Below are 13,186 nucleotides of genomic sequence, written 5' to 3'. Positions count from 1 at the left end.
ATTCTCCTATGTAGCTGGGATGCCAGGTATAGGCCTAGTCTAGTCACTAGTGCCTAGTCACTAGTTTGATGAAATGTCTTGGACATTTTTTTTTTTTTTGGTCGGTCGTGGGGCTTGAACTCTGAGCTTGGGCACTGTTCCTGCACTCTTCAGCTCAAGGCGAGTGCTCTACCACTTGAGCCACAGTGTCACTTCGTGTTTTCTAGTGGTTTATTGGAGATAAGAGTCTCACGGACTTTTCTGCCCAGGCTGGCTTTGAACCGTGATCCTCAGATCTCAGCTTCCTGGGTAGCCAGGATTACAGGCGTGAGCCACCGGCGCCCAACTTGTCTTGGAAATTTTACCCATGTTTTGGCCTTTAACTTGATCCTCCCAATCTCTGCCTCCCAAGTAACTGGTATTACAAGCTTGAGTCACTGGTGCCTGACTTTATTTTTATCTTACTTTTGAGACAGGATCTCACTGTGTAGCCCAGTCTGCTCTTGCATCAGCTTTCTGAGTGTGATATTTCAGGTATATACCCTTATGCCCTCGAAAAATAAAAGCATCTTATTATCTTGCTCTTTAAAATAAATGCCCTTTTTAAGGAAAAATTTAAGTTTTTGTAGTAGCCTTTGACAGAAATGAAACAAACAGGAATTTAAGCCTTTTTCCCTTTAGTTTCTTTTTCTTTTCTTTTTTTTTGGGTCAGTCATGGGGCCTGAACTCTTGGGCCTGGGCGCTGTCCCTCAGCTCTTCAGCTCAAGACTAGCACCCTACCACTTGAGACACAGTGCCACTTGCAGCTTTTTCTGCTTATGTGGTGCTGAGGAATCGAACCCAGGGTCTCATGCATGCAAGGCAAGCACTCTACTACTGAGCCACCTTCCCAGTTCCCTTTAGTTTCTTATCCTTACCCTATTTTTAATTTCAGACAGAGATAGATATAGCTTACTTTCCTCCTCCTCCTCTCTCCTCCTCCTCCTCCTCCTCTTCTTCTTCTTCTTCTTTTTTTGGTCTGAGTTGATCTTTTTTGTTGCTTTTGTTGGTTGTGAGGCCTTAACTCAGGGCCCAGGTGCTGTCCTTGAACTTTTTTTACTCAAGGCTAGTGCTCTGTCACTTCCGGTGACTTTCTGGTGATTAAGTGGAGATGGTAGTCTCACAGACTTTTCCTGCCTGGGTTGGCTTCAAACTGTGATTTTCAGACCTCAGCTTCCTGAGTAGCTAGGATTACAAATGTGAGCCACCAGTGCCTGACTCCCAGTTGATCTTTGAATCCTCTCCTCTTCCCTCCTCCTCTGCTTTGTAGATTTTGAACTCATTTGGCTATTAGTTGGTCTTAAAGATACTCTATTTTTAATCTTCATTCTGTATAGACTGAATTAATTAGCAGTTTTCTTCTCAGTATCAACCCCTATTCAGATTTGTACACACTTAGAACCTTCGTAGCTTCTTTGAGGTGAAAACATCATGAAGCATTTGCCTTTGAAAGCATCTGGAGTCCTAGAATGTGTTAACCTGTTTTCCTTTGCTTGCAGTGATCACTGGCCAGCATCGGAATGGTGTGGTTTCAGCCCGAACTCGGATTGATGTTCTTTTGCACACTTTTAGAAGAAAGCAGCCCTTCACTCACTTTCTTTCCTTTTTCCTCAATGAAGTTGAGGTTCAGGAAGGATTTCTGAAGTTTCAGGAGGAAGTACTGGAGAAGTGCTCCATGGTAAGCAACAAATCCAAAAAATAAAAGTCCAACATAAAATCATGTAAAAATGGTTCATAACTTAAACAGTAAGAAAATCTCTTCTACCATAAAAGTTAGCTATTTCTAATGGTTTCTTATAATATTGTACAAGAAAAATATTGACATACCTACCCATAAATGTATATATATATGTATATGTATATAATATTTTGTATCTTAAACATTTTAAGACATTGCTGGGTGCTGGTGGCTCATGTCTGTATTCCTAGCTACTCGGTTGGCTGAGATCTGCCAGCCTGAGTAGGAAGGTCCATGAGATTGTTATCTCCAATTACCACCCCCCTCCCTCCTTCTCCTCCCCCCCCCCCTCCCCCCCGGAAAATTGGAAGTGGCTCTGTGGCTCAAAGTGGTAGAACACTAGCTTTGAGCTAAAAAGCTCAAGGACAGTGGCCAGTCCTTGAGTTCTAGCCCTGCAACCAACAATAACAAATTCAACATGTAAGACCCATCTATATATCTATATATCGATATCTATATCTATATCTATATATACTGTTGTGTACCTTTTAGGGATAGCATGTTAATAAGATATCATTACCTAAAGATCTGCTCCTAGGAAGCCATGCTCACGTGGGATTAATATTGTGACAGATAAATTTTCATATAGAATTACCATACTTTTAAATAGTAAGGTGCTGTGGTTAGGATAGTTTCAAATATGTTAGATAAGAAAATATGTCTTGGGCTGGGAAGGTGGCTCAGTGGTAGAGTGCTTGCCTTGCATGCCTGAGGCCCTGGGTTCGATTCCCCAGCACCACATAAGCAAAAAGTAAAAAAGCCAGAAGTGGCGCTGTGGCTCAAGTGGTAGAGTGCTAGCCTTGAGCTGAAGAGCTGAGGGACAGCGCCTAGGCCCAGAGTTCAGGCCCTATGACTGGACCCCCCCCCAAAAAAAAAAAAAAAGAAAATATGTCTTAAAATTCTTTTTGAAGTTTGTCTTTGGTGGTTCATGCCTGTAATCCTAACTAGCTAGTCAGGAGGCTGAGATCTAAGGATCATGGTTGGATGCCATCATGGGCAGGAAAGTCGATGAGATTCTTTTTTTTTTTTTTTTTTTTGGGTCCGGTCGCGGGGCCTGAACTCTGGGCATGGATGCTGTCCCTCACTCTTCAGCTCAAGGCTAGCGCTCTACCACTTGAGCCACAGCGCCACTTCCGGCTTTTTTAAACATTTGTGCTTATGTGGTGCTGAGGAATTGAACCCAGGGCCTCATGCATGCAAGGCACGCACTCTACCACTGAGCCACCTTCCCAGCCCCATCCATGAGATTCTTATCTCCAATTAACTTCAAAAAAAAAAAAGCTAGAACTATAGCTGTGGGTCAAGTGATATAGTACCAGCCTTGAAAGAAAAAGCTCATGGGCTGGGAAGGTGGCTCAGTGGTAGAGTGCTTGCCTTGCATGCCTGAGGGCCCAGGGGGGTTCGATTCCTCAGCACCACATAAGCAAAAAGAAAAAAGCTGGAAGTGGCGCTGTGGCTCAAGTGGTAGAGCACTAGCCTTGAGCTGAAGAGCTGAGGGACAGTGCCCAGGCCCAGAGTTCAGGCCCCATGACCGGACCCCCCCCCCAAAAAAAAAAAAAAGAAAAGAAAAAGCTCAGGGATAGTGCTCAGGCCCTGACTTCAAGTCCAAGGACCAGGAAAAATAAACCTTTTATTATTATTATTTATTTTTTTTTTATCATTTCTGGGATTTTAGCTCAGGACATCATACTTGCCTGGCTTTCTTGCTAGCCTGATGTTCTAGAACCACTTAAGCCATGTCTCCAGCTTGGCTGTTTGCTAGTTTTTTTTTGAGATGCAGTCTAATGAATTTCTCTGCCTGGGCTAGCATCAAATCCTGATCCTCCAGATCTCAGCCATCTGAGTAGCTTGAATTACAAATGTGAACCTATATGCCCAGCTTCTTTTATATATATGTATATATATATATATACATATATATGATATATATATTACATATATATTTATATATTTTGCCAGTCCTGGGACTTGAACTCAGGGCCTGGGCACTGTCCCTGAGCTGCTTTTGCTCAAGGCTAGCACTCTACCACTTGAGCCATAGTACCACTTCTGGCTTTTTCTGTTTATGTGGTACTGAGGAATTGAATCCAGGGCTTCATGCATGTAAGGCAAGAATTTAAGCCACATTCCCAGCCCCTTAGATATAATTGATTTAAGAAAAGATTTATTGACTAAAAATTAATGAAATTAATGTGTTTATTATATAAAATATAGAAAACACAGAAAAGATGAATAAGAAATTATTATAGTACCACCTCTGAGATAGACTACCATGGCAAATTTTCTTGTGATACTATGTGTATATATGCCAACTTTTCTTATTGACATATATGTCAAATATTCAGTATGTGCACACACTGTGAAATAAGAAAAGTTGGCATATATATGAATGACCCAGCTCCTACATTGGAAAACAGGAACTTTATTTGAATCTTTTCCATCTTCTCTTCCTTTTTGGCACATCCTCTGCTATGATTGACACCTCCCTTTTTATATAGCAAAAATGGTTCTGTGAAAGTGATCATCACCAGTCAGTACCTAAGAAAACCCATTTGGAGCTGGGGGAAGTCTGAAGTTACAACTAGGTTAAAATGACATGTTAAGCCAGGTCCCCGTGGCTCCCGCCTGTAATCCTAGCTAATCAGGAGGTTGAGATCTAAGGATCATGGTTCAAAGCCAGTGAGTCCATGAGACTCTTATTTCCAATAAACCACTAGAAAACCGGAAATGGTGCTGTGGTTCAAGTTGAGCTGAAGAGCGCTAGGACAGTGCCCAAGCCCAGAGTTAAAGCCCCATGACTGACAATAAATAAATAAATAAATACATGAATAAGACATGTTACTGATCCAAAGGTGACTTTTGGTCACTCCCAACCAGCTTGAACAGGATCCTGGATCCTAGAAACCCCTTCTTTCTTTTCTATAACTAGACAGGATGATGGTGTGTGTGTGTGTGTGTGTGTGTGTGTGTGTGTGTGTGTGTGTGTGTGTGTGTGTGTGTGTGTGTGTGTGTGTGTGTGTGTGTGTGTGTGTGTGTGTGTGTGTGTGTGTGTGTGTGTGTGTGTGTGTGTGTGTGTGTGTGTGTTTCTGTATAGCTGATTGTTTCAGCCCAAGGGATCAATAGGTTGCTCAGTATGAACAAAACACTCCACATGTAAACACGCTATGTTTACATTTATCTATTGCTTAATGTCTTCCCCCTCAAACTGGAGTGGGATATATTCCAGTTTAGATTTTTTTCGTGTATTTCCATTGCTCAAGTCTAATTGCTACTTATCAGTGTGAGGTGAGTGTGAATCCTTTTTCTCTTGGTGTATGAGGAATGTACTTTTTCATTTCCTTGTTTTTTGGCTGCTGGCATATGCTAATGGAGCAAATATTGGAAAGGTTCTTTTAATTCAGTCAGAATGAAACTGTCCACTATGAATGTCATACTGGCCTTAATCAGTCAAGTACTTCCTGCTTTCAGGGAGACTGCACACTGACATAGCCTCCTTCCTGCTTTTAAATCAGGCCTGATATCAGCAGGAAATAAACCTAGTATAAAAGAGGAAATAAGAAAGGGACCATTATCTATATTATAGGGAAGAAATTTTTAGTGAGTTTTATTCTGATGTTAGAGTGGCAGGCTATAAAAACCTGCCGGCACTTTGCAGTAGTACTCTGCACTTATAACTGCAATTTAGGTGATTTCCTTTTAGAAGCTTTGAAGAACATACCACATTCCTGTTCAAGGAGGTAGCAGTTGTTTCTTCACAGACTATTCACTCCTGTTTGGTTCCTCTAAAACTCATTTGACATCTCTGATGAATTTCATCACTCTAGAATAGAGATGGTCTTAGCATTCCTTTACCTAAACCACAGGAAAATCACAGATATCCTTTTTCTTTTTTCTGTGAGACAGGAGCTTACTATGTTGGTTGCCCAGGCTGGTCTTTAACTTCTGGGTTCAAGCAATCCTGCCTCAGCCTCCTGTATAGCTGGGAATACATATGTGTGCTACCATGAACTATTAAGAACAGAGCTTATTTTACGTAAGCCTTCTGAGTAGCTAAGATAAGTATGAACCATCACTCATGGCTTGTTTGTTGAAAATGAGATCTTGCTAACTTTTCCTGGACTGGCCTTGAATGTATCCTCGCAATCTCCCAACTCTTGAGTAGTTGGGATTATATGTGTGAACCACCAACTACACTAGTTTTTTTTGTTTTTTTTTTTTTGGGTCTGGTCGTGGGGCCTGAACTCTGGGCCTGGGCGCTGTACCTCAGCTCTTCAGCTCAAGGCTAGTACTCTACCACTTGAGCCACAGAGCCACTTCCGGCTTTTTTCTTTTTTCTTATGTGGAGCTGAGGAATCGAACCCAGGGCCTTATACATGCAAGGCAAGTGCTCTACCACTGAGCCACCTTCCCAGCCCCCAACTACACTAGTTTTTCAGCAGGTATTTTCACACAGGATCAACTTTGATTGGAATTAGGTAATTTGATCATTTACAAGTGTAGTGGAGCTGTCCACTTTTGCTTGGATATTCCAATTCAAAGCATATCATATTTCTCAATTGTTAAAAAAGTTGTCTTACAGGTTAGGTGCCATTAAAAGGTGAAACTCCTCTAAAAATTAAAATTAAGTTTTGTTTTTTGATTTAATCCTCTTTTATAGCTTATATTAAATATATTAGTGCTTTTGGGAATTCTGGGATGAAAGGTTCTGTTGGAATATGAGTTTATAATTTTCTCTTGTGTCTTATCCTATGAGTATTCTGATGCTGTATAATAAATTACCACATTTCTTGCAGCTTCATTTATCTTCTCACAGTTGTGTTCTAGTTCTGTAATTCTGTAGGTCATTAGAACTAGTGGACTGAACCTGAGGTCTTACAAAGCTTAATTGAAAGTGACAGACAGGCAGCCTGGTAGTAGATAAACTTGGAGGCTTTGGTAAAGAATCACTTGCAAGGGCTGGGAAGGTAGCTCAGTGGTAGAGTGCTTGCCTTCCATGCATGAGGCCCTGGGTTCGATTCCTCGGTACTACATAAGCAGAAAAAGCTGGAAGTGGTGTTGTGGCTCAAGTGGTAGAGCGTTAGCCTTGAGCCCAGGCCCAGAGTTCAGGCCCCACGACTGGCAAAAAAAAAAGAAAAAAGAAAAAAAAGAATCACTTTCAAGTTCATTCAGGTTGTTGGCAGAATTTATGTTCTTATTTTGGCTGTAGGTATGGAGTCACCATTTCCTTCATGTATGTAGCCCTGACTTCCATCAGAATCTTCTTATGCTTTGTCTTCGACTTGACCCACCTGTTAAAAGAGCTCAGTGGTCTTAGTTTCTTTTAAGGTCAGCTGCAGCAACTAATGTGATTAGAGGGCAGATGTCACATTTATAGCTTCAATTCATAATCAGAGAGGGAACTCTTATATATTGATGGTAGGAATGTGAACTAGTACAACCAGTATGGAGGCTCCTCAAAAACCTGAAAAATAGACCTACCAAGCTGGGCCCAGTGATGGGTGCCAGTGGCTCATGCCTATAATGCTAGCTACTCAGAAGACTGAGATATGAGGATCGTAGTTCGAAGCTAGCCTGGTCAGCAAAGTCCATGAGACTGTTATCTCCAATTGACCATTAGAAAACCGAAAATGATCCTGTGTCTCAAAGTAGTAGAGCGTTAGCCTTATGCAAAAAAGCTCAGAGACAGCGTCCAGGCCCTGAATTCAAGCCCCATGACTGACCAACAAAACAACAACAATAACAACAACAACAAAGCTAAAACTGGGCACAATGGCTCACATCTGTAATTCAAGCTACTCAGGAGGCTGAGATCTGAGGATTGCAGTTCGAAACTGGCCCAGAGAGGAAAGTCTGAGAGACTCTTTATCTCCAGTTAATCACCAAAAATGCCAGAAGTAGAGGTGTGGCTCAAGTGGTAGAGTGCTAGCCTTGAGCAAAAATGCTCAGGGACAGCACCCAAGCAATGAGTTGAAGCTCCCAGGACTGTCACACACACACAAGAATAGAAATATACTGTATGATCTCACTATACCACTCAAGCATATGTCCAAAGGAGTTTAAATCATTAAGAAAGATGCCTGCATGTTATCAACATCTGTCATATCTGACAGCTAATGAATGGATAAGAAGATATGGTATAAATATACCAAAGAGTATTACATCATCATAAAGAAAAATGAAATCATGTCATTTGCAGGAAAGTTGATGTAATTTGGAGATCATTACGTTGAACAAGACAAGACAAGCTCAAAAAGCCAAATACATATTCTTGCTCAAATGGGAAAACTAGACCTAAAATACATATGGATTCATGGACATGTGCATAATTATATACACATATATACACACATATATGTTACATAGAACATGATTCTAACTATGGGATTATTCAGAGGATGAGAAGAGAGGAGAGGGAAAAAGAAAGGTGGAGGATAAATAATTTCAAAATGCACTTAAATTATATATGAAGATGGCATAAGCATCTTATAATCAGAGAAGTTGAATTATACCAGGGTAAAGGGTGATTGGAGGTCATTCTGAGAATTTTGCCTAGTACAGCTATTAATGTTTATCATTAAAAACTGTTGTAAAGGGCTGGGGGTTCAAATGGTAGAGGCATTATATAGAATTATATAAATGAGACACTGTATAGGATTAGTCACATTAATTTTTCTGTGTAAGATTAGTACCACAAAAAACAAAACCGAAACGCTGTTGTGAAGGTCACATTTTTGTTACAATAAGATAGCTTTGCTGTACCTGGATCTCATTCTGTCTTCCATCACCCTTTCTTGAATGTCTCCTTTCTTTCTTTAAAACAGCTGACCTCTTTTTCCTCTGTTTTAGTAGCAGGCTTATCCTTGACCTCACCCTTGACCCCCACCCCCCTCAAAGAAACTGAATTGACCTTTTAGAAAAGCATTTCCTGGCCGGGCGCCGGTGGCTCACGCCTGTAATCCTAGCTACTCAGGAGGCTGAGATCTGAGGATCGCGGTTCAAAGCCAGCCCGGGCAGGAGAGACTGTGAGACTCCTATCTCCAATAAACCACCAGAAAACCGGAAGTGGCACTGTAGCTCAAGTGGTAGAGCGCTCGCCTTGAGCTGAAGAGCTGAGGGACAGCGTCCAGGCCCAGAGTTCAAGCCCCACGACCGACAAAAAAAAAAAAAAAAAAAAAAAAAAAAAAAGAAAAGCATTTCCTGACATTACCTTCCTTTGTACTCATCAGTTATGGAAGAAATGCTGTTTGACTACAGATATCACCATCATCCCTGTGCTTGAGCTCCCTAAGCCTGGGTGTTTAATGTGGGATTTAGCTGCTCACAGATGTAGTAAGGCATTTCTCATCTATGTGATCTACAGATCAACTGCTCCTTATTTTTTTCCCCACTTTTCTCTCTCACATTAAGATTCAAAGATGCCTTGCTGTCTGGAGTTCAAGAAGTATATTACTACTCTGTATATCTCTCAATCATTCTATACTGGTATTGCTGCTATAATTCCACTTTATCTCACAGCAGGGTCCAGCAGAGAAGGCACATTAGTAATGAAAAAATGGTAATTCAAAACTGAAGTGAGGCATTCTGAAGGCTTATAGATCTGTCAGAAGCAACAGGGAATTTCTTGGGCTGCCTAGAGAATCTGAATAGGTTATAGCTCCATAGACAACACAGTTCTGCTCATATTGTGGTGTGAAGGCTGACACAGGCAGAGATGGCTAATAGATCTGGGTTCTTACCACTTTCCCAGTTAGCATTAGTTTTTTTTCTAGAGAGGATTAGTCACTGAAGAAGAAAATTATATGTAAAAATTTTAGCATGTCATTTATTTATCTTTAAATAGTTGTGCAAGTGGGTTACATTTTAACATGTCCAGTTGATCCTGTATTATAGCCATTATCACGTTTACTTCACAATTTAATGTCCATTTATGTGTCAGGGCTTCTTGATCAGAGTCACTCCTTTCATCATTCTACCTTTTTCCTGTCATATATTTCTCACTTCCTTTTTTTCATATGTGTATGGAGTATTATGACTATATCTGTCCCCTGTTCCTTTTTTCATTCATCTACCCTCCTTCCTATTAGCCCCCTTTCCCATTCAGTCAAACTGACTGATAGTCATTTTGTTAAACTCATTTTTTTGTTTACTTGTATAGAATTTTACTCCATATACTATACTTCAGTTAATTTGACAGTATATTAAACATATGCCCTTGTGTGTGTTTACCTGAAAGGTTGTAGGAAAGAAAGTATGCAACTTCCCTCCTCTGTATGGTATTCTCACAATAAAAAAAAATGCAACTTGTATCCTTCTGGACCTGGCTTATTTCACTTATTATTTTTCCACATGTTTTTATTTTCCTGCAAATGACGTGATTTGTTCTTCCTGATAGCTGCATAAAATTCCCATTTTGTGTGTGTGTGTGTGTGTGTGTGTGTGTGTGTGTGTGTGTGTGTGTGTGTGTGTATGTGTGTGTGTGTGTATCTATCTATCTTTTGATCCATTCATCTGTTGTGGGGCATCTGTAACTTGGCTGTTGTGAACTGTGCTGCAGTGTAGGTGCCTTTATTATATCATATTATGCAGTCTTTCAGATAAATGCTGATCATAGACTATTTTTATGTTTAGTTTTTTTGAGGAATCTCCATACAAATTTCCATAGTGGTTGCACTAATTTATATTCCCATTGGTGGTGAATTAGGGTTCCTTTTTCCCTGTATCCTCACCAGTATTTGTTATTTATTTGTATTCTTGATGATAACCTTGATGATGGAATCTTAATGTTGTTTTGATTTGCATTTCCTATGGCCAGGGATGTTAAGCATTTCTTCATGTGTTTATTGGCCGTATTTACTTCTTCAGAAAAGTACATAGCTCCTTTGTCCATTTATTAATTGGATTGTTGATTCCTGGGGTTTAGTTTGTTTTAACTTAACATATAATTTAGAATTCTTTATAAAGGGCCATTAGAGTGTTTGTAGTTATTTTGTGATCTAATTTAGAATCAATATAGTATAATTGTCTGGGTATAGGAAAAATTGTAGATCCCTGAATTGTGATGTTGATAGGAAAATAATAAGAGATGTTTACAAGATTCATCATGTAGTTTTACTACTTGGATACAGATAGTAGTTGGTGTTTTCATATAGATAGAGTTGGTAGATGATTTCTTATATTCATATAGTTTGTTAAATACCTACCATATACGCAGTAGATGTAGTAGTATACATGTATTATACATAGTCATGGGCTATGTATATATACTAACAGTGGTCTCTTCCCTTAGTGAGGAAAACAGACTTCTCCCAGAAATAGAATGCAGTGAGGTAAGTGCTAGAAGATGAGGGCAGTGCAGTGGGCACCGGAGGAGAGGTTCTAGTGATATCTCACTAAAGGAGATGAAACCACCCAGTCTTGAAAGAAGGGGAGAAATTTGTGCCAGTCCAATTGAGGGTGATGGTGATTGTGGGCAGAGGACCTGGCACTTGTGAGGTGTTCAAGGGAGGTGAGAAGGTTCGTCAGACTGGAAAGTGGGTGGACAGGCAGGAAGTAGGACTTAAAAGAGTAGTAAGGTTAAATGGCTTCTAGGTTTTGAAAAGCTGTATATTTGAACATTTCCTATAGATTGTAAGGAACTCGTAAAGATTTTAAGCAGCGACTAAGGTGATGGAATATAGTATTGTAGAGAAATAATGGTGAAGGTGGTTTGGAGGATACATTATGAATTAGGACAAGGGATAGTAGAGTTGGGTATCAAAAGTATTGTTACTGTCTATTGAAAGCATTAAGGGTCTGTGGCAATTCAGGAGGGGATATATTTCAGAGATTTCAGAAGCTTCCTGTAAAGTGGGTATTTCTAGGAAGAGAGAGTTAAATTTAAAGTGTTTAGGGAAGAATATGGTATATAGCTAATGTATCGTAAGTGGTAGACGTGGTTCTAAGTATTGTTAAAGCAAACAGGATGTGTAAGAAGTCTATGGATTATAGCATGGAGGGGAAAGAATTACATCAGGTGGTAGCTGAGGATCTGGGGATGTAGTTTAGTGGTGGGCTGCCTGCCTAGTCATGGGTTCAATTCTCAACACTGAAAAAAAAAAACAAAACCAACTGAGGATCTATCTTGGTTGTATCCTTCACAAAATTATAGTAATTGGTGTCTGTTTTTTTTTAATTAAGTTTTTTATTGTGAAAATACTATACAGAGGGGTTATAGTTACATGAGCAAGGTAATGAGTACATTTCTTATCCAGCATTGTTGCCTCCTCCTTTGTTTTTCCCCTACCATCCCTTCCTTCCCACCTCCTCAGCTATACCCCCCCCCCCAGCTCCCCCCTCAGAGTCTATTTTAGGAGAGTAAATGTAGGTTGGTAGCTTCACTGCTTGCTCATGTGTTCAAGCTTCTCAAAGTAGCTTTGAGAAGAGTAGATTCACAGAAAGTAAGTGGTGCTTCTTTTAGGGAAGGAGATGCTTTCCACTTCTCTTGAATGGATAAACCTTTAAACAATTCATGAGAAAGTTCTTTTCTCTGGTCATTATAAAAACTGATGCTTGAATATTTGTCCTTTTTGTTAAAAATCCTCTTTTACTTTTTTTTTTGTCATCATGTCCAAATAGATAGAATTTTTAAGCCAGAGAAAAAGGTATTTCATTAATAACACAGAGACTCGAATGAAAGTCAGCTTTTCTGAACAACCTTAAAGAATAATGGAAATGACTCAGCAGAGCCTAATTTAGCTTCCAGTACAGCTTTAAAAGGGAGAGCAGATACAGACAGTATCTGTTTAGTGTTGCATAGTCATGTAAATTGCAAGAAGAGAAGGAGGCGTGCCAGAGTTTGATCCTCATCACAGAACCCTGATGGGTATTATCTGTTTTATAGATGATGCGGGTTGCTCTCTGAGCAGTAACAAGACAGCCACTTGCTCCAGGTCAGGCTGCTGATAGATACCAGAATTAGAACTTGAACCTGGGCTTGTCTGTTGGCAAAGCCAGATGCTTTTTCACCACTTTGCTTATTTGAATAACTTTTGTATATGTTAGTGAGGTTTATATCACTTTCTCAGAAGTGATTCAGTGGAAGTGAACTGCCCAGTCTTTCACACAAATCTGTTTTTTTGTTTGTTTGTTTGTTTTGTTTTGTTTTGTTTTTTGTCGGTCGTGGGGCTTGAACTCGGCTTGGGCACTATCCCTGTGCTCTTCAGCTCAAGGCGAGCATTCTACCCCTTGAGCTACAGTGCCACTTCCGGTTTACTAGTGGTTTATTGGAGATCAGAGTCTCATGGACTTTCCTGCCCAGATTGGCTTTGAACCACGATCCTCAGATCTCAGCCTCCTGTGTAAAGCCACCGGCACCCAGCTTGTTTTTTTTTTTTTTTTTGTTGGTCGTAGGGCCTGAACTCTGAGCCTGAGCATTGTCCCTCAGCTCTTCAG

At 40.2% G+C, this 13,186-nt stretch overlaps 1 protein-coding gene across 3 annotated transcripts in view; it reads left to right on the top strand.

The window, feature by feature from the left end:
* The window catches only part of Ascc1 (activating signal cointegrator 1 complex subunit 1), a 95,738-nt gene that overhangs the window by 12,085 nt on the left and 70,467 nt on the right, over window positions 1-13,186 (top strand). For all 3 annotated transcript variants that reach the window (XR_011371523.1, XM_070020522.1, XM_070020523.1), the window contains exon 5: window positions 1,518-1,696. Coding sequence is in view for 2 of the 3 variants with exons in the window: in XM_070020522.1 (XP_069876623.1) it covers window positions 1,518-1,696 (179 nt within the window). In the remaining variant the exon portion in view is untranslated. The remainder of the gene's footprint in view (window positions 1-1,517; window positions 1,697-13,186) is intronic.

The sequence above is a fragment of the Dipodomys merriami genome, unplaced genomic scaffold (assembly GCF_024711535.1).
Source record: "Dipodomys merriami isolate MVZ:Mamm:240054 unplaced genomic scaffold, mDipMer1.0.p SCAF_14, whole genome shotgun sequence".
In the NCBI taxonomy this organism is placed as follows: Eukaryota; Metazoa; Chordata; class Mammalia; order Rodentia; family Heteromyidae; genus Dipodomys; species Dipodomys merriami.
Note: the sequence above shows the minus strand (reverse complement) of the source record. Positions and strands in the feature narration are given on the sequence as shown.